At 33.6% G+C, this 25,702-nt stretch overlaps 1 protein-coding gene across 1 annotated transcript; it reads left to right on the top strand.

The window, feature by feature from the left end:
• The first annotated feature begins 88 nt into the window (after positions 1-88).
• Positions 89-21,484, top strand: LOC126881268 (uncharacterized). Its single transcript, XM_050645449.1, has 3 exons — positions 89-336; positions 13,481-13,698; positions 21,116-21,484. Exons 1-3 carry the CDS (start codon positions 264-266, stop codon positions 21,443-21,445), a joined length of 621 nt encoding a protein of 206 aa, XP_050501406.1. The 5' UTR covers positions 89-263; the 3' UTR covers positions 21,446-21,484.
• The last annotated feature ends 4,218 nt before the right edge of the window (positions 21,485-25,702 follow it).

Below are 25,702 nucleotides of genomic sequence, written 5' to 3'. Positions count from 1 at the left end.
CTGGAGCGAATAGCTATGGGAAACTAGAAAAGACTGATATGGATACGGGTTTAAGATCTATTCTAATTTAATTATTATATCAGTACAAACAACGTAACTGCATAGAAAACCATTGATAAGATCATAATCTTCCCTGTTCAATTCTGGGTTTTATTAATATCATACAATTGAACATGATTACTTTAAAAAAGCATTTAAGATTTTGATGATAATTAAAGCCTATATAAATAACCAAGAGTAAAATACTCATATATTAATTCAATATGATATTTAAAGTATTATTTTTGACTCTAACAGTTGTTGCTGCACAATTAGTTTTTGGAAGAAGATTTCAGGGTAAGTCCTTTATCTATGTTGAGTTTACTGTGTTATTTTTATTGTTTTCTTTTTCTTAAAACCTTTACAAGAAAAACATTAAGGCTAAATAACTTGATTGGACCATAGACATGATAAGAATATGTCTATGAGGTGAAGTGCCGTTAGCAGCGAAAAACTTTATTTGACCAATCGCGAATATTTTTCTTCCTTCCTCTCTCAATATTTCTCAGCCATGTATGACATAATCCTTTTTAAAAAGCCGCCTTTCACCAAGAGTCCTTTCATCATCATCATCAATGGCGCTACAACTCTTCGTGAGTCTTTGCCGCGTTTACTATTGCCTTCCATGTTTGTCGGTCCTATGTCACTAATTCCCATTGTCGCACTCCCATTTTCTCTAGATCTTCTTTGACTGCATCTTTCCACCTTTTTCTAGGCCGCCCTACAAACCTTCTTCCATCTGGCCTTTCCCAGAATACATTGTTTATAAGGCGATTGTCGTTACTGCGTATCACATGCCCTGCCCATCTGAGTCTATTGGCCTTTATATATCTGACTAGATTCTCTGGACCAGGAAATTCAACCTTCAAAAAGTTGCTTCTTTTGCTCCTATAAATCGACCTTATGTTTTTCAGTCACGGTATTTTCCAGTTTGACAACGACTTTAGGTCGAACGTTTGTAAGATTCATTTCTGTCAGAATTCATTTTAGACTGATGTTTCTAGAATTATTGTAGTTGCATCATTAGTTGAATCAGTTTTGACTGATGTTTCTAGAATTGGATTTGCATCATTCAAATTATGTCGGCTAGATAGCTCCAAGTATCGGAAGTAGTCCCAGTAATGAAGCTTAAAATAGGACAAAAACCTCGCAATTGTTACAGAATGGATCGATTTGCTTGAAAATTTGAAAATAAGTAGTGGATAGTCCAAGGATCAAAATCTATAATTGATAGTTTTCTATTTATTCGCTATCGAAAGTGTTAGTTTTATGTATATCGAAAAAATCAATGTTTTTAATAAGTTTTCTGCTAATAACTCCAAAAGTTTTCGTTTTATCAAAACAACTTTATTTAACAAAAATGTACCTTTGAAAAAATTAACAAAAACGTTTTTTTTTTTAATTTTCTTTAAGACCAATAGTAATCGAGCTATACTTTATTATATGTTGGCTGTTTTAGTTTGGAAAATTTTTAGTTTGGGAAAAAAATGGTCTTTTCTTCAGAATAGCAAGATTAGCATCAGAGATACGAAAAAATGTTTAAATATGAAATTGTAGCTTATTAAAACCTTTTTACTTGGCTTGGTTGGTGTCACGGACTCCGCAAATTTTGTAATCCATTTTAAAAATAGTTCTAGGCTACCTAGGTACCTGAAATTTTCAGAATAGCGTAGAATTAGCTAACAATGCAATATTTAACTGCTAATATACAGGGTGATTGATTAGTGGGGTAAAGCTCCGTAGATCCGTTATAGTAATAAATAGCTATAAAAGTTAATAACAAAAATTGTAGCTAACGTCGAACCTCACAGTAGAAAATTAGTAAGAATTTTACAGGGTGTTGGATAACATAGTTGCAGATCAAAGTTATGTTTTTTTTAAATGAAACACCCTGTATTTTATTTTATATTCTAAATCTTCTTAACCTCTCCATTACAAAAATATAAAGGTTTAGTATGTTATACAGGGTATTTACAAAGTTATAACCAATTTTATATGAAAATCGTAACAAGTTTAACTCCCTGTATAAATAAAAATAAGCACAACAGCAATCGTTTATTGATGCCAGATTTTTTGTTAATTTAATTACGTGGCTAAAAGTTATAAACCAAGGCCAGAATCAGAACAAGAAAAAAAGAAAGATTTTTTGTTTATTGTCAAAATTTTCCTAAATGATCGATATTGCTAATTTTCTTTATATTGAATACAGGGTGAGTCAAAACGCAAGTACATTATTTTCTAAGTAATTTTAAATGAAACACCCTGTACTTTATAACACTATCGAAAAATACTACAGTAAAACCTGTCAGTAACGGCCACTAAAAATGAAAGAACTATTGGCCGATAGAGAAAGGTGGCCGCTATTGCCAGTTTTTGTAGTCTACATATAATTGGTTTGGGAAATTTTTAAACTGGCCGTTAGGACAGGTGGCCGATGTTGGCAGGTGGCCGTTAACACAGGTTTTACTGTATTACCGTACTTTAATTTTTATATAACATTTCCTATGTCTAAATTTATTAGTTTTCGATATATGCATTTTCATTTTTCAGAGCAAATTATTAATTACGGGTATAAATCTATCCAAATTTTAGGTAAGCCATGACTGAATTGTCTAAAACTGTCAATTTACGATTACTGATTATCAATCTGTAATCAAAGTTGGCTACAATTTTTGTTATTATCTTTTATTGCTATTTATTATTATAACGGCTCTACGGAGCTTTACCCCACTAATCAATCACCCTGTATGGATAAATCGATTTTTTTTATTTCAAACTATTTTAAAAATGTGACTAATTCAATGATATTTTAAAGTACGTTAATAAATCGATATTTACAAATTGATGGTGGGTCAGTGGCATTAGACTGCAGATCGAGAGTTCGAACACGGCTGTTGCGTATATTTTTTAAAATTTTTTTAATAAATAATTAAAAGTTGATATACTTAAAATTAATTCATATTTTATAAGTTAATTATTATATTATAAATATTATATATACCATTTTAAACAACCGTGGTATTATAAAAAGTACTTTTTTATACTAGTGTAATTTTTGAAATTATAATTTTAACAGTTAATACACCTACTAAAAATTCATATTTTATTCTTTCGATTCATTTTGTGTCCTGTATATAACAAAACCGTGTTATAAAAAGTACTTTTTTATTATAGTGTAATTTTTGGAATTTTAAACATTTTATATCGTCAAATTACTTTATATTCTCTCCTATAAATAATAAAAAGGATTTATTATAAAAAAGTTATTTTTTATAAAAGTGTAATAATTTCGTTTCTAAGAACCTGGTTTGCAAAAATTTTTTCTACAGTAAAAATTGAGTGAGCTATTGACAATAATTAAAACTTGTAATAACATGCAAAAACCACCTTTACCAACCCTTTCAAAGTCACCTCTTTTTGCGACTGAGGACTTTATAAAGATTAAATATTAATCGGCTTATATATCTTATAAAAACCTACAAAATTTTTTTTACCAATTTTCTAAAGTAAAAAAATAAAAAAGTTACTGTAAAAAAATCAATATATTTTTTGAAAAACAAAAAGGGGGAAACCAATTGGAAGCATAATAATGTAAGTTAGCGGTGTTTTTAGTCATTGGCTTTATTCATTCTTATTCATTTATGTATTATTAATAGATTCTAGAAGTTTTACTGGATTAGAATAATTAATTTTTAAAAAACTGCAGTTAAAAGCGAATAACGAATTTTTGTAGTTTGGTAAAAATGCCATTTACTTAAGAATAGAAAGATTAGCATCAGAGATACGAAAAAATGTTTCAATATAAAATTGTAGGTTATGTAATTCCCAAGAACTTGGTTTAAAAAATTTTTTCTACGGCAAAAATTCAGTGAATCGTAAATGAGTATATCGAAAAACATTGATTTTTTCGATTTAAAACTAACACTTTCGATAGCGAATAAATCGAAAACTATTAATTTTATCAAAAAAATGTATAGAACATTTTTTGCTTAGAATGAATGTTTTTATCAACTTGTGTGGTCAAAATATAATAAAAAATTTCCACCCCCGAGATGGGGTGGCACTCACCCCCATGGTAAAAGCGCCTTTCGGCATCATATAGATTTTGATGCTTGGACTATCAACTACTTGTTCTTGAATTTTTAAGCAAATCGATCCATTCTATAAAAATTGCGAGGTGAAAAGCTTCGGTTCCTGACCTAAAGCGGGACCAGCGGTCGACCATCGCTTCTCTTCACTGCGAAGTATGTGAATTCAAACCCTGGCCCGGTGAACAGAAAAATAAAAAAGGCTAACGCAGCAGTTTAAAATTCTAATGAATCTGAGGCATAGACTGGAAAACGCTGGTGTCTGATCGGCCTGTGGGGGAGAAGTACAAGGGATAAGGACTTGCGGCTCAGTGATACTCCTCCATAGATCTCTACCGGAAGGGAGTTGACGACTAATATACCGGTGTATCGCTTATGCTTGAGCTATTTACGTTTGTATTCTGATAACGATTTCCGAAGTGGAAGCCGAAAGGTCCAATAAATTTAATTTCTACCTAATCATAGCAATTTCTTAATCCAATATGTAATTATTATTATGATTGAAGACAACATAGAGACGTGTTTTCCCGATTTACTTTGACGAAAATTTTCCCCGGAAAAGTGCGGGTTTTTCCAACAAAATCTTTAATTTTCGGGTATAATATGACAAGAGAGTGAGAATAAATTGAAAATAATGCGACAGTTTTTCGAAAATTTGTTGTCTGGAAATAGACACGAGAACCCGCAGGGTTCGATTGGCTATTGCCCAATGACAACAAATTTGAGTAAAAATGAAGCATTATTTTCTTATTTATTCTTACTGTCGTGTGACATTTGTAAGATTATTTTTTATACGTATATTATGGATATTTTCTTAAATGTGGCAGTTGTCAAAACTAGGAAACTGGTTGCCATTAAACAGAAACAATCTATTTAAAAAAATTCTATCGGTAATTTTCTACAGTAGATAATTCTCAGTATAATTTTAATCTGATTGGACAGAATTAAACACGTGATCAAATATCTTACTATACGATTGGAAGTTAAAATCATGAAAAAATAATCAACTAAAATTTTTGATAAGTAATTGTTTATCAATAATTAAATAACTTGGAAATATAAAAACTCTTTTCGTATAGATTATAATTCCAGAAGCCGATGTAAATTGTATGAACGGTTTAGCAACAATTAAAATGTTAATTAAAAATTTACGGTCGCTATAATAACCACAATAATTATGATACATAAGAATAACTATGATTTTTGTATAAAAAAACTGTACCTATCTAATGTACTTTACAGAATTAATTGAAATTGGACTATTTAAGCGGTCTGAGGAATATTTTAAAATTATAAACAATTTTTTGGCTTATAAACAAATTAGTCCTGTCGCCAGGGGGGGTACAACGGCCTCCTTTATTCAGATGGACTTACCCAAGTTTTTTTCATGTATTTTGACCCGTAGAATACGAATTTATTGGGTAACAGTTGATCCGGATGTCGATAAGATTGTTATTGACCAAGAACTTGAGGAATTACATAACCGCGATCTCTCGCAAAACAAAACATTTTTTGGTATTTTTTGGGTCATTCTAAGCAAAACATGTTTCTACAATTGTTTTCGTAGGATGGCTAGTTTTCGAGATAACCGCGGTTGAACTTTCAAAAAATCGAAAAATGGCAATTTTTGAACCCGAATAACTTTTGATTAAAAAATAAAATAGCCAGTCTGCTTACCGCATTTGAAAGTTTAAGTCAAATTATATCCGTTTTAATTATTTGCATTGCTAAAAATTTATTTTTTATTGTTTAACAAAGCTATAAACACATAGTGTTTCCCGTGCCTTTACATGCGTTTTAACGCATGCTACGTAGAAATAGCCTCGATTGCACTAGTACCTATTCTACCTACTCGTTTGATTTTAAATGAGAAATCATAGAAAACATCACTCACGCACTAGGTGTTTGTAGCTTTGTTTAACAATAACACAATAAATTTTTAGCAATTCAAATAATCAAAACCGATATAATTTGACTTGAACTTTCAAAGGCGCTAAGCAGAATTGCTATTTTATTTTTTAATCAAAAGTTATTCGGGTTTAAAAATTGCAGTTTTTCGATTTTTTGAAAGTTCAACCGCGTTTATCTCGAAAGCTGAGCATCCTACGGGAACACTTGTTAGAACATTTTTTACTTAGAATGACCCAAAAAATACAAAAAAATGTTTTGTTTTGCGAGAAATCTCTGTTATGTAATTCCTCAAGTTCTTGGTCAATAACAATCTTATCGACATCCGGATCAACTGTTACCCAAAAAATTCGTATTCTACGGGTCAAAATACATGAAAAAAACTTGGGTAAGTCCATCTGAATAAAGGAGGCCGTTGTACCCCCTGGCGACAGGACTAAATAGAATATCTCGGAAAATATTAAATTAAATTAAATCATGAAAACGGTGTTGAAAAAAAAAAATGTCAGAACGTTTCTTTTAAAAGAAAAAACGTTTACAACCGGTCAAAGTTGACTGGCATTTACGGCAAAGGTATAAAGAATAGGATCATAATTTTTGAACCAGCACCTTTTTGTTTTTATCCTCTTTCTCCACACCAATTTTCATGTCTTTAAAATACTCATAACATATTATTATAATAAAAACTAACGATAGTACGAGTGAAAATTGCCAAAAATAGCAAAATTCCAATAAAAAATTAGGTTGCAGAAAATGTGATCTCAAAGTTCAAAATCGGTATACGTTAAAAAAATGCATTTTCTCGGCTTCCCATGGAGCAATTTTCTTCTTTTTTTCCCAAGTAACTCGAGTAGAGCCATCTAACTAACGCATTATTAAATATCAAACTTGCTTTTTTTTTGTTATGGTAGATTAATTTATTTATAAGAAAAGAAAATTACATATTTTTTCCAGTTGTAGACTTTTTTTAGATAAACTAAGAACAAGTGTACCTTTTAACGGTAAAAACACAAATATTCTCATTTGAAAGCTGTATAATTATTTAAACAATCTTTATTTAAACAAATTAAAAATTTTTGTTATAATAAATAAATTAATTTACTTTATAAATTAATAACTCGAGTTACTTGGGAACAAAAAAATAATGAAAAAAATTGCTCCATGGGAAGCCGAGAAAATCCATTTTTTAACGTATACGGATTTTGAACTTTGAGATCACATTTTCTCCAACCTAATTTCTGATTGGAATTTTGTTATTTTTGGCAATTTTCACTCGTAATATCGATAGTTTTTATTATAATAATATATGTTATGAGTATTTTAAAGATATGAACATTGGTAAGGTGGTGGTTCAAAAATTATGATCCTATTGTTTATATCTTTGCCGTAAATGCCGGTCAAATTTGACCGGTTGTATCTCAGGAACCAATCATTACAATTAAACGTTTTTCTTTTAAAAGAAACGTCCTGCCGTTTTTTTTCAAGACCGTTTTCATGATTTAATTTAATTTAATATTTCCCGAGATATTCTATGTATAAGCCAAAAAATTGTGCATAATTTTAAAATATTCCTGAGGCCGCTTAAATAGTCCAATTTCAATTCTGGAAAGTACATTCGATAGGTACAATGTCTTTTTATACCAAAAACATAGTTATTCTTATGTATTATAATTATTGTGGTTATTATAGCGACCGTAAATTTTTAAAATAACATTTCAATTGTTGCTAAACTGTTTATTCAATTTCCATCGGCTTCTGGAATTATAATCCATACGAAAAGAGCTTTTATATTACCAAGTTATATAATTATTTATAAACTTATCTAAATTTTAGTTGAAAATTAAAGATTTTGTTGGAAAAACCCGCATTTTCCGGGGAAAATTTTCGTCGATATACATCGGGAAAAACACGTCTCTATACAGAATTTAATTACTGTGAATTTTTATTTGAGTGTTTTTGGTGTAAAGTTAAAATCTTTAGAGTTATAGAGCAAAAATTGAGAAAAACACGATTTTCGGGCGCCATCTTGTTTATAAAAAAAGTAGCACACTATCTGCGGACTTTGCATAGCTGTATTATTAATATAGACAATCATAAAATTCGATTATACCAATAAAATTGGTGGTAAATATCTTTTCCCAAAAATGGCCTATTCTCCGATAATCTGCCCAGACTATAACTCCACATACCAAATTTAATGACAAAATTCGCACTTTTAGTTTTTTCGTTATTTGTAGTTAGGACCCTAAAATTGGTGGTCCCGAGAACGGAGGCTGCCTGCCGGCCAGCCTCACTTGCTAAAGCTCCGCGCAGCGCAGCAACCAACGTTTAGACCCGGTCTCCTTAACCTTCCGTTACTCGCGCCAATTTTTTGTGATCGCATACTCGCGCACGGTGCTGAAGACCGGATCCAAAAATATGGGTCAGCAATATTAAAAAAAGTTTTTTTTTTCAAAATTGTATCCAATTATTTTATTTAATGAATATTTATATGATCATATAATTTTGAAGATATGCGTTTGTGTCAACATTATATTACTTTAATTAAAAGTAACTTTGTTCATCATCATCTTCATATGTTTCCTCGTCAGTCGATACTTCCTCAAATAATTTTAATAATCTTGGCTTCTCCTTCTCGTAATCCATATCTAAATATAAATGAACAAATATATAAACATTGAAAATAAGAAAAAGATCTTAAATTATCTTACTAATTAAAACTATCGATGCCTGATCCAAACACAAAAATTTGTGCACAAATACTCGCACCCGGTGTACCGCACCGTGTTTCCTAATAATCAAAGCACAATACTCTTTTTTACACTGAACGGGGACTTCACCCACAGTTGACTGACGACTGAAGAGGTATATGCAGCAGCAATTCAAAATCTTTAACGGAGGGTTAAACGCTGCATTATCGCTTAAGCACACGCTGCCCGGAGATTTAGCAAGGGAGGCTGGCCGGCCGGTAGCCTCCGTTCTCTGGACGACCAATTTTAGGGTCCGACTACAAAAAATAATGAAAAAACTGAAAGTACGAATTTTCTCATGAAATTGGGTATGTGGGATTTTAATAATATTTGGAGCAACTTGTTCAAATAACTTTTTTCGATATCTCTAACGCGAAGCAAAATATCAAAAATTTATCTTGTTTGTGGATTCGCGTTTAAAAAAATCATTTCAGTTGAGTATCTTAAAAAATGTGAACCTTCAACCTGTATGATAGTGCAAAACTTCAAATGTGCCTTCATCTTAAATGCGACGCACTGATAAAAAATGGTCAAAAATCAATAGTGCCTTAAATTACATTTTTTTGAATAGGTATACTATAGTTATAGCCTCCCCTATTGTAAAAATCACGAACCGCCACTAATCACAATAAGAAAAAAATGTAATATTTATTACAACGTGGTTTATTCCCATGTAAAATATTTACTGTAAACACACACTGTTACAGGTCACTCGTAAACAGTTTTAGAACGATAAACTTCTCCACCTCACTCTTTTCCTAGTTTATTTGTTGTCTTTGCCACATCCCCATCGTAATGAGATGTCCACTAGGAAAGTCACTTTAGGTCGGTGTCGGTATCTGGTACCATAGATTCTAATTTCATTTGTAGTGTTATTATATCCTGATCCTTATCCACCTTTAGCTACTTGGAAGTAACAATATAGGCGAAGCAATAAAGCACTAAAATCGGCCTTACCCCAGAAAAAAAAAACGACAAGACGGATCTTAAAAATTCTTTTTACATTCGATTCGTGATTCGTGAATGCGCCAGGAAACTTTGTGACCCAGAGCCATGATATACTATTGAAAAACTGCATACACAAAATACATTCTTAAAGTGCATCTCAAATAGACAATTAAAAAAAATTCAGAACTCGTCAATTATCAGCGGAAATGAGTTCAATTTTGTTACTCGGGAGGGTTTTGGGGTCGCTGAAAACGAATATGACGTCGAAAGTGATCTCCGGAGTACCTGGTGCCTAGGGTACCTACTGTTTACCTCGTCTTGTGGAGTTTTTGGCAAATTCATTAAAAAATTAGTCAAAAATCATTAGTCAGAGACCCCAAAAACCCCCAAGTAATAAAGTTTTTTTTCGGAGGTTCAGTGCTTTATTGATTCGACTAATAGGGAAAACTAGAAAAAAGAGAACAGGAAATAATTCTGAAAGGCAAAAAAACATATCAAATGAATAGAAAACTGCTGAGGAGCAAGACTCTAAAGATGAACCTATATAAGACTGACATAAGACCTGTTGTTACATATGGGATGGAGACAACGACGATTAACAAAAAAGAGGAAGATAGCCTTCTGAAATTTGAAAAAAAAAAGAATGAGGACGAAAACTGCTAAGAAGCAAGACTCTAAAGATGAACCTATATAATACCGTAATAAGACCTGTTGTTACATATGAGGAAGATAGCCTTCTGAAATTTGAAAAAAAAAGAATGAGGACGATACCTCGCCACAATGTAACAAGAGAGAGAGAGAGAAATAACAATGAAAACAAATGCCCACATTAAAAAAGAATTAAAGGGAGAAAATACAGTCAAATGCATAAAATATTTTTGCTTGGAATGTATAGGACATATACAAAGATGCCCACACTAATAATGGACACGATATATTGAGAAGGATAACTAACTGGACACTACTATAGCCCAGGTGTAGGTGATGACGTAAAATAAGGTGGATGGATGATATATAAGAAGACATAAGAGCAATGAATGTTACAGACTGGAAAGTTCAGTGCAAGGACATGAAGAAATGGAAAAGAGTCACAGCACCAAAGAAACACAACAAGCTACTATAATGACATATAAGAGTAATCCACATCAACCAAGAATAGGACTGTGAACGCCATGGCGTTAGCTATAATCCCTAGGGATTGTAATGCTTCATGAATGCATGAATAAATATCATGATCTAACCATTAAGTTATTAAGGTTTTCTCGCATTCTACAATATCTCATTCTTGGCTTCTCTTTTTACCGTTGAGCGGAGAAGGACTTGTATTAGCACCTTTATAGTTGCTATTTGTGTGATCCTTAGAATCCCTACAACTCTAGGCAAGCAAGTATTTGCTCCTTGTTTAATTTGAGGATGCTACATGTGTTGGTTTTACCATAATTCATACAAATTCATCCATCTGCCGATTCCAAGTGAGCTTCGTGTCTAGTATTTCACCGAAGGACTTTATTTCACTCAATAGGTTTAGATTTGTACCAGTCAAGTTTATAAGACCTATTTCCTCCAAATTTCTTCTTCTGGTACATTTTATGATTTTGTTCTCCCAGGGGCTAATGTTTAGATTTAAATTTCAAGTTCACTCTGTAACTTCAGTGTTCTGAACATTCTGACTGTGTTATTAAATTTTCCGTGAGTTATTATCACCAGCTCATGCGCACAGCCCAGGTCATGATGTCTGTCATTGCTAAGTCTAGCTATCAACTCATTCATGGCCAGATTCCAGAACAGACGAAATAAGGCCGCCTACTTATTTTGCACTAAATCTTCCATATTTACCAGTTACATTGAGTATATCACTTAGCTTTTCAGTATGCAGTCCATCCACCTGCATCTGTTCCTTTTAATTTAATCGTCATTTGCTCCGTAGAAGGTGTTGTCAAATGCTCCCTATATATCTAGAAATACATCCAGCATTACCTCTTGATCGGCTTTTCAAGCAATACACTATCTCTAATCTACCTACCTCTCTTCAGACACTACTAAATCTAGTCAGTGAAGCAAGTTATCGGAGAGGCTTAAAATCAACATTTCAAAAACAAAGTGAATGGCAGTTGGAAAGATTAATATAGATCAAGGTCAGCTTTCTCTTGATGGAGAGGAGTTAGAACGGGTAAATCATTTCAAGTACCTTGGCAGCTGGTTAAATGTAAATTGTGTAAGTTTTATGTAACAGAAACCTGCCGATGAATATTCGAAAGAAGGTGCTGAAATGTTATGTGTGGTCTATCCTATTGTATGGTTGTGAGACATGGACGTTAAAAACCATAATGCTAAACAAAATAGAAGCATTCGAATTGTGGTGCACTTCCAGTGAAGATGTTCTTCAAATGCTGAATTCAGAACGTCTGCTCATAAGCATCATAAAGAGGAGAAATCAGAATACTTCGGCCATATAATTAGAGGACCTAAATACCATCTGCTTCGCCTTATAATACAAGGAAAAGTGGAGGGAAAGAGATGGATTGGTCGAAAGAAACTTTCATGGCTGCGTAATATTAGACAATGGTGTGGCTGCACAGTAGAAGAATTATTTCGCGCAGCAGCCGATAGAGAGAGATTTCAGGAAATTGTAAACATGATGATGGCCAACGTCTGAATACAGACACGGCAACTAAAGAAGAAGAATGAACTTAAATTAAAATAAGTGTAAAAACAACGAACAGTAATGTATTTATTTATTTTGGGTAAACAAGCGTGCTTCGTTTATATCTCGTAAGGGTTTGTTATTTTTGCGAAGGTGTGAATGAACTGCCCCGGGTGCCCACTGTGACTATACTAATCGAGACCACAAAACTATTGTATCACCATGTATGCGGTTCTACAATATGGCTAGAAAAGGCGATAAATTACTAAATCTGGCATTTTAAAAGCTCCTTTCAAGTTGACACAAAGAGCGTGGCCAATCTGGCAATTTGTGTTTCCCTGAAAAAGACATTGATTTTATACAATATGGTTTTGTATTTTAGGAACGAAACACATGTGAATTTTAAATGACCCATATTATTTTCGTTTAGAAAAGAAAGTTATTACATATTTAAAATTAGCAACTAAAAAAATAATAAATGAAACGTATATATGTCTAATGGTATCAGTTTAGTTTCTACCTCAGGAAAGTGCAACATGAAAAGTTTTTTCAGGGTCTCCTCCATATTTTCAGTGTATCGACCTGATTTCTTTTAAGGCACGTATCCACTATGTTCGCGCTCGTCTTGCGCTCCGCGCTTCTGAAACTGCTCCACATAGAGGATACGCTCGCGCTCCCGGAACGTGCAACGGTGCGCGCTCCGTCTCAGCGCTCCAATCGGTGGCGGTTTATATGTAGAGGAGCGCATGCTGTATCTATTGGAGCCGTTGCAGGGAGCGCGGAACGCAAGAGGTCCGCGAACATAGTTGGAGGATTAAGTACAATACAGGTACAATTATCACAGGGTTCTTGGAAAAGAACTTTATTGAGTCTTGAAATTTCTACAGTTTGTTCTACATCCTTGTGTTTCTTCCTCCACGATTTTCTTTTTGGCGCTACTTATGAAAAGATAAAATGACAGATAATTAAGTAAAAAAACAGCTTTTTTTTTAAATATAGTTAACTACCGTTTCGTTTTTTGCATAAACATTGACAAACTTGACTGAAACATTGGTTTCCTTTATCTTATAATAGGTTGACTATAATAATGTAATATGTTTTAGACGATGTCGTTGAATGGGTCGATTATCATGTAAATTCCATTCCCGAAAATGCAATTAACGTTGGGAAAACGCAGGACAATAAGAACATTTATATAGGATTAGTTCATTTTGTGCATGAACAAGCAGAAGGACTTGTCCCAACTAGCATTGTGGAAGGAGAAGAATGTGCGTATGGTTTGCAGGAATTCAATATTACCCAGTATTGTGATAATATTAAGGTACTAAAAAGATCTTTGTCGTTCTATCGTTGTCGTGGTCGTCCCTATCGTCCGATCATCTTCCTATTATGGGTCTGGATCCTGCATAAGAAAAAAAAGTTGATTAATAACAAGCTGAAAATTTGATAATACATAGTTTAACGGTGTCTAGTTAGACAAACTTTGATATATGGGAACACTGGAACAGGGGAAGTTTTAATGGTGGAACAGGTTAAAAATTTGGAACGTCAGACTACAAAAACGTCAGATGTATTTTGTCGGACAGAACTTCCAATTGATTCGTTGCCCTTTCATTAAACACTCATGCAAAAATCAGAGTGGTGTTTATCACCAACTGGGCATTTTAATGAGTGGAACACGAAAAACATATCAAATGACAGGAATCATGTTGGTTAGTAATAGCAGGCTGATTTTTGCATGAGAGTTTAATGGAAGGGTAACAAATCAATTGGAAGTTCTGCCCGATAAAATACATCTGACGTTTTCGTAGTCTGACGTTCCAAATTTTTAACCTGTTCCACCATTAAAACTTCCCCTGTTCCAGTATTCCCATATATCAAAGTTTATCCGACTAGACACCGTTAAGCTATTAACAAATTTTCAGCTTGCCATTAATCAACTTCTTTTTCTTATGCGGGATCCAGACCTATTAGGGAATCGTCTCCCGCCGTCCCAACTACTCTATATGTTGTCAATAGGCTTATGTGTTCGTTCCATTTTACTCTTATGTTTCTACCCAGTTATTAACGTTCACCTTGCATCTCCGTCGTATATCTGCACTTCTAGCTCTATACCATAATACCTTACCATCGATGTTTTAAGGGTTTTCACCTCTGCTGTTTTTACCATCCTTGTTGTTTTGTTCGGTATATCAGGTCGTGTTTCTGCCGCGTATGTCATTTTGGTCTGATGACTGTTTTGTTAAGGAACAGGAAGAAGCCGATCACCGAAGAATTACAAATTAACGCAATAAAACTAGAAGAATGGGTAACTCACTTCGAAAATCTATACAAAGACGATAACGATATTAATCAAGTACAAAGAAATGACCTAAAAAACATTCTTCAAGAAGAAACAGAGAATAACGACATCACTCACTAAGAAGTACAGGATGATTCACTATATTTTGACCCCCTTGTAAACTGCTTTATTTACAGAATAAGAAAAACATGTGAAATACAAAAGTTATTCGATTTTTAAATTATGATTTTTTGACATATATATCATACTAGTGACGTCATCCACTTGGGCGTGATGACGTAATCGACTATTTTTTAAATGAGAATAGGGGTCGAGTGCTAGCTCATTTGAAAGGTTATTCGATTCCCTATTCAGTAATATAAACATTACCATGATTAATTACACAGGGTGTCCAAAAATTTTAATTAAATTAATTGACACAAAAAGAAGAATGTAGATAATTTATTTATTTCAAAATACATTCTACTGCTGTCAAAAAACAAAAATCAATGTTTATTGAACAAATAAACATTTTTAAGCATGAATTTAAGCAAAAATCAATGTTTATTTGTGCAATAAACTTTTATTTCTGTTTTCTAACAGCAGTAAAATGTATTTTAAATTAAATAAATTACATACATTCTTCTTTTTGTGTCAATTAATTTAATTAAACATTTTTTTTTGGACACTGTATAATTAATCATTTTAATTTTTATATTACTGAATAGGGAATTGAATAACCTTTCAAATGAGCTAGCACTCAACCCCTATTCCCTTTTAAAAAAATAGTCGATTACGTCATCACGCCCAAATGGATGACGTCACTAGTGCGATATATATGTCAAAAAAACATAACTTAAAAATGGAATAACCTTTGTATTTTACATTTTTTTCTAATTCTGTAAATAAAGCAGTTTACAGGCGGGTCAAAATATAGTGAATAACCCTGTACTGAGGCAATCAAAAGATCAAAAAATAGAAACTCACTAGGTCCGAACAATATACCAAATGAATTAATTAAATACGGGGGACAAAATAATAGAAGAGATAACAACATTATTCCACAACATTGAAAACAGTACCAGAGGAATGGAGAGAGAGTATAGCAATAACCACCTACAAGAAAGTCGTAAAGACAGATCCTACGAACTACCGAGGAATTACACTACTCAATTCTACATCAAAACTATTGACAAAAATTCTATCCCAAAAAGTATATAAGTCGGTGTATCAGAAGAACAACAGAGTTTCCGCCCAAACGGATCTACAATAGGCGGTATCTTCATCAGGCGACAATTAGTTGAGAAAGCAATAGAATTCGACAAGCACATGTTCACATGCTTTGTAGATCTGAAACAGGCATCCGACAGAGTACGATTGAAGGATTAGAGCTTTGCGTAGTTAAATAGTGTGATGCCTAGAAGATGTGAATGAGGACAATATTTTACCCTTCATAATATATAGACTTTAAACTGAACTTGATTTTCATTTATTTCTGGTTAAGTTTTCAACCTTGCTTTACTTCGAGATAATTATACATGTTATTTCCACCCATGGAAGGATGCAAATTTTATTTGCTCTCTAATTAAGTGGATTGTATGTACACTAAATGGGAATAAAACTAACTAGTACAAGACGAAACGAAGAAAATATTAAGGAAAGGATAGTAAAGGGAAAGCAGGTGATAGGAGCCCTGAATTCGGTACTGTGGCAAAAAAATATAAGAACAGAAAATAAAAAATGAATTTACAACACAATATTAAAACCAGTGTTAACCTATAGAGCTGAAGTCTGGCAATTAACCAACAAGCACAAAGATAAATTACTAGCCAGTAGCCACTGAGATAAATTTTTGGAGAAGGTCAGCAAGAAGATCTAGACTAGAACACATAAGAAACGACGACATTAGACAACAAATGGAAATAAAAAGAACAATCATAGATGACATCTAAAGACAACAGCTAGTTTGGTACGGACACGTAAGACGAATGGACGAAAGGAGAATCCCCAAAAAAGTGTTAGAATGGACCCCCACAGAAAAACGAAAACTAGGAAAACCATAGACCTACATGGATAAACCATGGGCATCTCCAAGGCGATGTCTGAAAGAAATCTAAGAGAGGAAGACTGCCACAATAGAAAAGAGTCGCGATTAGGAACGAAAAGGCGTAGAACGCTATAAAACCGATATAATATATATGTATATACACTACGGAGATAATACAGCTATCAAATCTCTGAGAAATAACAGGTCCTCGAGAATCGAAAACATGGCCGAAATACTTAAAACTGATTCGCATGTAACTGCTAAACCTTTGCTCCACATAATCCGTGAGATGTGGGAAATAAACCGTATTCCAGGCGGGCTAGAAAAAAGGTAACATTATTAAGCTTTCAAAAAAGGGCAACCTCACACTGCAAAAATTGGAGAGGAATAATTTTGCTTACCGCCATAAATAAAAAAATTTTCACGACCATCATATTTAAAAGATTAACAAACAAGGTTTAATTTCGAGCTAATCAAGCAGGTTTTAGACCAGAATCCTCCTGCATAGACCGCTTTAATACTGTGAGGGTTTGTAATAGTGGAACAATCGTTTGAATGGAACACACCCCTATACATGGTTTTTGTTGATTTCGAACGTAGGTACCTTTGACAGCTTATCTTATACAGCTATATGGAAAATTTTAGAGCTAAGAAAAATCCCGCATAAAATAATTTCCATTATAAAGTCACGGTATCCTGAGGCGAAATGCAGCGTGACACACAATGGGATCAACAGTGACGAATTTGACGTACTTACTGGAATCAGACCGGGATGCGTGGTTTCTCCGTTTCTTTTTAACATAGCTATAGACCAGTGTTTTTCAATCATTTTGATTTTGAGACCCCTTTACAGGTTGAAATATTCTGGCGACCCCCTGATGTCATAGCAAGCCAAAGAAATAATTTAATTAAAAACTACATTCGTTAGGTAATAATTTTTTCCTAATTTGGTATATTTATCTTTTATTCACGCTGACCAAAAATTAAAGAACAACCAACATCTTGCTTTGCAATTATTTGATGAATCTACAGGTGTTTCCAACAAAGCAGATGACAGTATCATGGAAGACATCTTATTTTGCAAAGCACTTCCTGCAAACACTACTGGCCAGTATTTGTACGATATGTTTTTAGGAAGCACCTGCAACTACAATATGATTGGGAAAAATATATCGCTATTTGTAGCGACGACTTAAAGCTATGAATGGCAAAAATAGCGGGCTCATTGCAAAATAAAATCGATAATACCAAATATATCCTGGACACACTGTTTTCTTCATCGACAGGCTCTAAGGTACCTTCTGATATAAATAGCGTGCTGAAGGAGGTAATAAAAATTGTAAATTCTATCAAAGGTAATGCTTTGCAAACCCAGCTATTCTGAATCGTTTGTGAAGATATGGACTTGCCTTATCAAAATCTCCTTTATCACACAAAGGTCAGATAAGAGTTCTGGAACTGAGAGCTGAGATTGTTAATGGTCTTACAATATGCAAAATCTAAATATGCTTACGGTTTTTCTGAGCCTATTGGCTGTTGAAATTAGCATTTTGGCAGATCTTTTTAGTCACCTTAACAATTTGAACAAGAATCTTCAAGGAAGAGAAGAGAATATTTTAACAGCTAAAGATAAAGTAAAAGCATTTCTCGCAAAACTTCGTGTATGGTCAACCTCTCTGCAAAACAAAATGTTTGAGTCTTTTCCATGTGTTCAGAAGATTGATGAAGATAAGGCAACAGACCAAAGTTTTGCAGTATAGGCTCAAATTCCTTGCATTATACAGAGCTTGCATAATTTACAAGAGCAACTTTTGACATACTTTCCAGAGTTGCACTCTGAAGCTGACAATAGGCGTAGATGGATTCTAAACTCTTTGTTGGAAACATCAGTATATCTGACTGATGTCAACAAAATAATTAAAGAATGGCTTCTAGATTTAGCTGCTGATGGCATGCTTAAAATAGAATTTTATTCGCAAAGTGTCGGCGTATTTTGGATAAAAATAAAACACCAATATCCAGCGCTGGCAAGGGAAGCTCTGAAATTATTAGGGCAATTCGCAACTTCATACTTGTGTGAACTGAAATTTTCTCTAATGGTAGACGTTAAAACTAAAAAGAGAAATAGACTGCAATTAGAAAATGATTTGATTAGTAACCTTTTAAAAATAGTGCCACAATTTGATAAATTTTTAAAAACCAAACAAGCACATCCTTCCCACTAAAATTGTGTTTTAAGAACATCAACTTTTTCTTTCAGTCAGCAACCCCCGACTAAGGCTTCGCGACCCCCCTGGAGGTCGCGACCCACAGATTGAAAAACACTGCTATAGACTATGTTCACTACAAACTAGATTCAGACACAAGAGGGATACAATGGACGTTAACCACACGCCTAAGCGATCTAGAATACGCCAACGATATATGCCCATTAGGAGAAAGGTTCCAAGGTGTGGCTGACCAACTGGAAACACTTACCACTGAAGCCAATAAAATAGGTTTGAAAATCAATATGTATTAGTTAAACCAAGTCCATGAGAATAAATGCAAGGAACATGACGCTATTTACTATTGACAACATGCAGATTGAAAATGTGGAAAACTTTACGTATCTTGGAAGTGTCATAACAGAAAACGGAGGCACAGAAGAAGATCTTCGTACGAGGATACGAAAAGCAACAAGTATTCAGCATGCTCAACTTTTTTTGGAGGTCTGGCAAGTATACTACAACGACAAAGATCCAAATATTGTCTTCTACTCTACAGATCTTTGTTAAAAACCCTTATAAGTCACAAAAACCCTTACAGACAAACTGCAGGTCTTTGTTAACAAATGTCTACGAAGAATTGTTCGAATTTTCTGGCCAAACATCATCAGAAACTAAGATCTACTACACCTGACCCAACAAAAGAGACTAGAAAATGAAGTCCACAAAGTGGGGCTGGATCGGTCACACACTCCGAAAAAATAGTTTCAGTATTGCAAAGACTACCCTAGAATGAAATTCCCAAGGAAAAAGTGGAACGAAAAAGAAGAGGCGATAGACTACCCCAGCTCATTGAAATACCATTCGAAAATAATATTTCAACCAACTAAGATAGCTATCGTTCACCCCAGCCTTGCGCAGTCTCTCAGGGTATGTGTTCGTCTTGTCCTAATCTCAGATATGAACTCTGAAAATTTAGAATGGAAGCAAACAAAACAGTATTTTTAACTAATCATGTTTATTTGTTCAATAAAGATATAATAAAAATGTGACTTATTAAATGCATTAACAAATATATTCCAATTCTTGCCCAAAACTAACAATTCTGGATTATATTTATGGTTTTTGGTATCTGGTTCGCTGATAACTTCTTGATGTCGAATGGTACTGCTGTAGACTGCTTATAGACCTGGGCAGATGTTCGACCCTAGGCCCCTGCAGCTGGAGATGGTAGTCGATGCAGTCTAGATGTCATGTTGTCTTCGCCTTATAAGTAGCATCACCGGTGATGTTGACGGCTTGAGACTCCCGAAGGGAGAAAGGTTGATTTATTCCCAAAAACTATAAGATAAAAACACATATCAAACATCAAGAAGAAAAACCAAAAACGAGCCTTTGCCAAATATCCGTAAAAAGTAGTAATTGGCAAAGGATAAATTAAATGGAATTAAGATGAGGGGAATAGTTAAAATTTGATTTACACGGGCATATATGAAAATTAAAAAGAAATAGGTATTTAAAACTGATCATGTGCTCGCAGACATGGAAGGTTAAGTTAGATGGAAAATAAATGTAATATTCGAATTTCATGCCTTTAAATAAATTAATTCTTCCCTTCCATTTTCAGTTTGTGTCAGGGAGTAGGAATGAAGTGTCACTGTCATATCAGCGAAACCATAGCCACCTTTACTTTACACACAACATGGCAAACACACAACACAGAACATGAAATTTGAAATAACGACTATGGAACACAAGATTAGATCAGATGCTAGAATGTAAGATTATGAAATATGTTCAGTATGACTTAAATGAAAAGAGAGTTGCCTATAGAACGGGCGCCAAACAAGTTTTTAACGAAAAGGCAAGTTAAAACGACTACAGAAGATAATTATTAATGAAATATTAAAGAAAATAGAATAAAACAATTATTTAAAAATAAAATATTAAAGATGTGACGTTTGTAACGTTACAAAAGAATAAGAGGTCGCCCAGCACAAACTTAAAGAAGATCCATCAGGGACGAGATAAGAGATCAAGGAAACTCTTGGAATGAGGTGAAGGTCCTAGCGCAAAATAGAACCCGATGGCGGGTTTTCATTGAAGCTCTATACTCCACTTTATCAACATTATTATGTTATATACTTATATACCTACACTACAATAATTGGTATAGATATTTTAATTTTTTTTTAACTTTCAGATACTGGTTGGTAAAAACGATTATAAAGATACCCTATATTGGCAATATGTTGCAGCTATAAATTTCACGAAGTTATTTAATTCAGATGATCATCGACCTGTACGAGCTGGATGGGAAACATTCAGATGGCCCTGTAACACATCCATTTACATCGGTAGGCCAAATTTCGATAACAGAAACTGGGTGGGCAAAATTTTTAATAGCCATATTAATTGGCAGTGGAATGATTTACCTGCATATCCATATATAAACTTTTCAGATCCTTATAAATACGATCATATCAGAGTTCAATGGGCAGGCGTTTATGATGTGCTTATGTTTAAGAATTAGTAGTGTATATGTTTATAAATAAATTCAACCTTAAAACTCTTTAGTTACATCATTTTTTTTATGGAAATAGAAGGCAGATATCGAGCACTGAATTTATTGAAATATTGCCCAAGTATACTTTTGTTCCTAGAGCATCATCAGGGGCATCTGAATTAAGCCAAAAAAGCCATTGTAAAGAGAGAAAAAAGTTAGAAAAACTTTGACAAAAACTCGAAGATGATGTGTAATAAAAACTACAAGAACGTTGTAGACTTACTTGGTTATATTAGGAAGATATCCTGGAATGTCGTAGACTTTTATTTAAATTAATGGCAGAAAAATTTAACACATAAGACACATTGGACAAACAGATTAAAATTAAATGTCGGTACTACGTATATATCTAAGATGGAAGTACAATCATATCTGGTGTTGGAAAGTTGGTCGAGAACACTTCGTCGACGGAAAATTAGTCGACAACATTTGGTCGACAAACAGTTGGTCGAATGCACAATTCATCGAATGTACGATTCCTCGACGAATATTTGATCGATTTCTCGTCGACAAAGTCCCAAAGGGAATAATACACGACAATATATAAAGTTAGTTTATTTGTACCATATCAAAAAAAATTATTTTATAGATTGCCAGTCCTAAGCCTTGGATAAATTGTGAAGTGAAGTTTATTCTCACGATTTCTTTACTTTTTTATTGATATTGACTGATTATTGCAGTCGAAAACATTGTACGGAAATGCCTCGATTCGCTAACAATTTATTTACTTCAGCATCTCGCATATTTCGTTTTGTCCGCAAGTGCGCCCAAATTTGACTTGTCCGGAAATGCTCCGTTCGCAAGTGCGCCGACACCAAAAAGAAGAACGGTACAACATCACTAATTAAAATATCGGTTTATATTTGCTGTCTACTCTCCCGCCTCAGCCAATTTTTTCATTAAATTTAAAAATAATTAAGATTTAGAAAAAAAAATTAACAAAACCCCAAAAAAATTAATTCAGATATGTATAATACAATATTCCAGTTAACAAAAGAATAACCAATAATCCGTCGTTTGTCACCATTAATCCCTTTATCCTATATAAAGATAACAGTTTGTCGACGAAAAATCCATTCGAGCAAATATTCGTCGACGAATTGTACATTCGATGGATTGTGCATTCGACCAAGTGTTTGTCGACCAAAGTTGTTGACTAATTTTCCGTCGACGAAGTGTTCTCGACCAACTTTCCTAGACCCAATCATATCGATATGTAACGTAGTACCGGCATTTAATTTTAATCTGTTTGCCTTTGTCCAGTGTATGTTAAATTTTTCTGTCATTAATTTAAACAAATGTCTTCGGCCTACGAAATTCCAGGATATCTTTCTAATATGACGAAGTAAGTCTACAACCTTATTGTATTTTTTATTACACATAATCTTCTCGTGAAGTTTTTCTAACTTTTTCTCTCTTTACTAAGGCGTTTTTTGGCTTATTTCAGATATCACCGATGACGCTTTAGGAGCGAAAGTATACTTGGACAAGATTTAATAAATTCAGTGCTCGATATCTGCCTTTTATTTCCATAAAATTCATATATTCGAGCATTCAACCATTTCCTATTTTACATTATTTTTTACCATTGAGACTGTAGATATATTCAGCCTGCAGTTGACTCCATAGATTTGGGTAATCCTTAATCCCTTAAACAACAATAGAGTTGATGACCGATATACAAAAATCTTTAAGTATAGGTATATATGAAAATGCAACATCTCAAATAAAAACAGAAGGAAAAACAGAAAAGATAAAACTACAGAGAGGGTTTAGACAATGAGATTCTATCTATGGATTTATCTTAGCAACATCTCAAGGAATACAGGCAAAATGGTAATGCCTTTATTTTGTCAATAATTTCTGATGACGAATCAAGGTGTATATCTTATATTATCTTGCCATCAAGCAATAAGAAGAAAACATCCAGATAATCTCTCACATGGTGTTATTCTTCTGCACAACAATGCTCGGCCTCATACTACCAAGGTAGTGAAAGAAAATATACAACGAAAGAGATGGAGGATATTAGAGCATCTTCCATGTAGTCCCGCCTTATCGCCTTGTGATTTTTACATCTTTAGACTACCTCAAAAGGCGCTAAAAGGTAATCGTTTTCAGTACGAAGAAATAGAAAATGCCGTAAAAGAGTTCTTCGACTAATAGCCCCAAGAAGTCTTTAGACTGGAGCTTGTTTTTGGCTTATCAGAAAAATTAAAAAGCATAGGAAACAAGTACAACATCACAATAACATTTAACACAATCAACACACTCAGATCTATCCCGTACAAAATCGAACCCAACAACACACAGGAGAGGTCAAAGAACTCCATCTATAAAATACCCTTGTGAATGCAACAATTTCTATGTGAGAGAAACGGCAATACCACTAAGCGTCAGCAAGGTCGCATTTAGGTCAATTTACGCCCTAGGCAATTCTCTAGAAGCCGCCCTTCAAACTTGTACCATTTTGGCGAAAAAAAAATTGCAAGCAGAATTTTATATTTAAATAAGAATATACTAAAAATGGATTTAAACTACGATGTTTATATACATATAACTAAAAAAATTTCATCCCAGTTCGATCACATTAAAGATTTCTTTTTTGATTTTTCTTTGACAAAATCATCATAATTTATCGCCATCATAATTTATCGCCTTTGATACGTCACTTTCTATGGACAAAATCGACCCAGACGCCCTTGCGTCATACTTGATCGGAAATTATTTTTAATTCTTGACATTTTCGAAAATGATCTTTCAGTGTACACGTTGACAACTGGGATGCACAAATAAATGCGCAAAGCAATGTCAAAATTAGGGAAAATATATTTCAATCCACTCTTCTTGAAATATTTCGATATGTCAATTGGTGATTTTATTGTGGCATCACAACCCTTTAAGTGAATACATTCATGTATGAATGATGTAAATATCTAGGTCGTCTGTATAAATTTGTATCAGATTTTCAGCTTTTTTAATAATTTCTTCATTGTTTAATTTTGGCAAATCTCTTATATTACAGTTGAGTCCGCGAGTCTTTACCAGAGATATATGTCTTTACCCGTGCGTCATTAATACCTGGCGAGATAAAACACATACTTTTTATCTAGCATCATTTTCTTCCACACATGAAACTCATGACAAACCAGCTGCCGTTTGTTATTAAGTAAAAACACTTGTTGTTATTTTTATGAACCATCTAGACTCAGTGCATTGAAAAGAGATAGGTACAAAAAAAGACGATTCGGTATGTTTTCATATTTTAAGCACGATTTGTTTGACGTTTCTACTTTGTTTACTTTTGTGGCTGTCAGTCAGTTGATTTTTTTGCGGTTTTTGTCGAATTTTTGCGTTTTGAAGTTTCTTTATATTACACAAACAGTTGTTTTCACAACTAATTTTATATTGGGCTTTGAAATTTTAAGGTAAATAATTATATTTTGTCAGGAAAACGAAAAGCCCTAGATACAAAGTTTACTACTTTTAAACAATTAGAATAATCGAAATAAAAATATAATAAACAATATTTTAAATCCAAGACTTTTCGTTAATAAACTGCTTTCTGGCTGCATCCCATATCTCCGGATTTTACAATATATAATCACATAGAGACGACGAAATAGGAGAAAACAAATAGAGGACACTTAGGCCACGCATTTACCTTCTCTTCGTCTAGGAAAAGGACCGAAAGACAGTTTCTAAATACTCACAAATTGAGTAAAAATGAAAAAGATAAAAAAGGGTTCAAGGCAGGTTTTGTTTATATTCGATTCAGAGTTGGACTACCATCTCCATATAGTAACTATTTCAGCATCCTTATGCATCATCAGTGAAGATTATGCAGTCACAACTCTGAAGGGAATACAAACATTCTGCCTCTTTTAAAGCAAACCATCGCGATGCGATGAACCCGCCTTTTGAGACGCAATACAGCGACATCTCTCGTATTACGAGGAAAACGAAAAGCCCTAGATACAAAGTTTACTACTTTTAAACAATTAGAATAATCGAAATAAAAATATAATAAACAATATTTTAAATCCAAGACTTTTCGTTAATAAACTGCTTTCTGGCTGCATCCCATATCTCCGGATTTTACAATATATAATCACATAGAGACGACGAAATAGGAGAAAGCAAATAGAGGACACTTAGGCCACGCATTTACCTTCTCTTCGTCTAGGAAAAGGACCGAAAGACAGTTTCTAAATACTCACAAAT

This window comes from Diabrotica virgifera, chromosome 3, assembly GCF_917563875.1.
Source record: "Diabrotica virgifera virgifera chromosome 3, PGI_DIABVI_V3a".
Taxonomy (NCBI): Eukaryota; Metazoa; Arthropoda; class Insecta; order Coleoptera; family Chrysomelidae; genus Diabrotica; species Diabrotica virgifera.
Note: the sequence above shows the minus strand (reverse complement) of the source record. Positions and strands in the feature narration are given on the sequence as shown.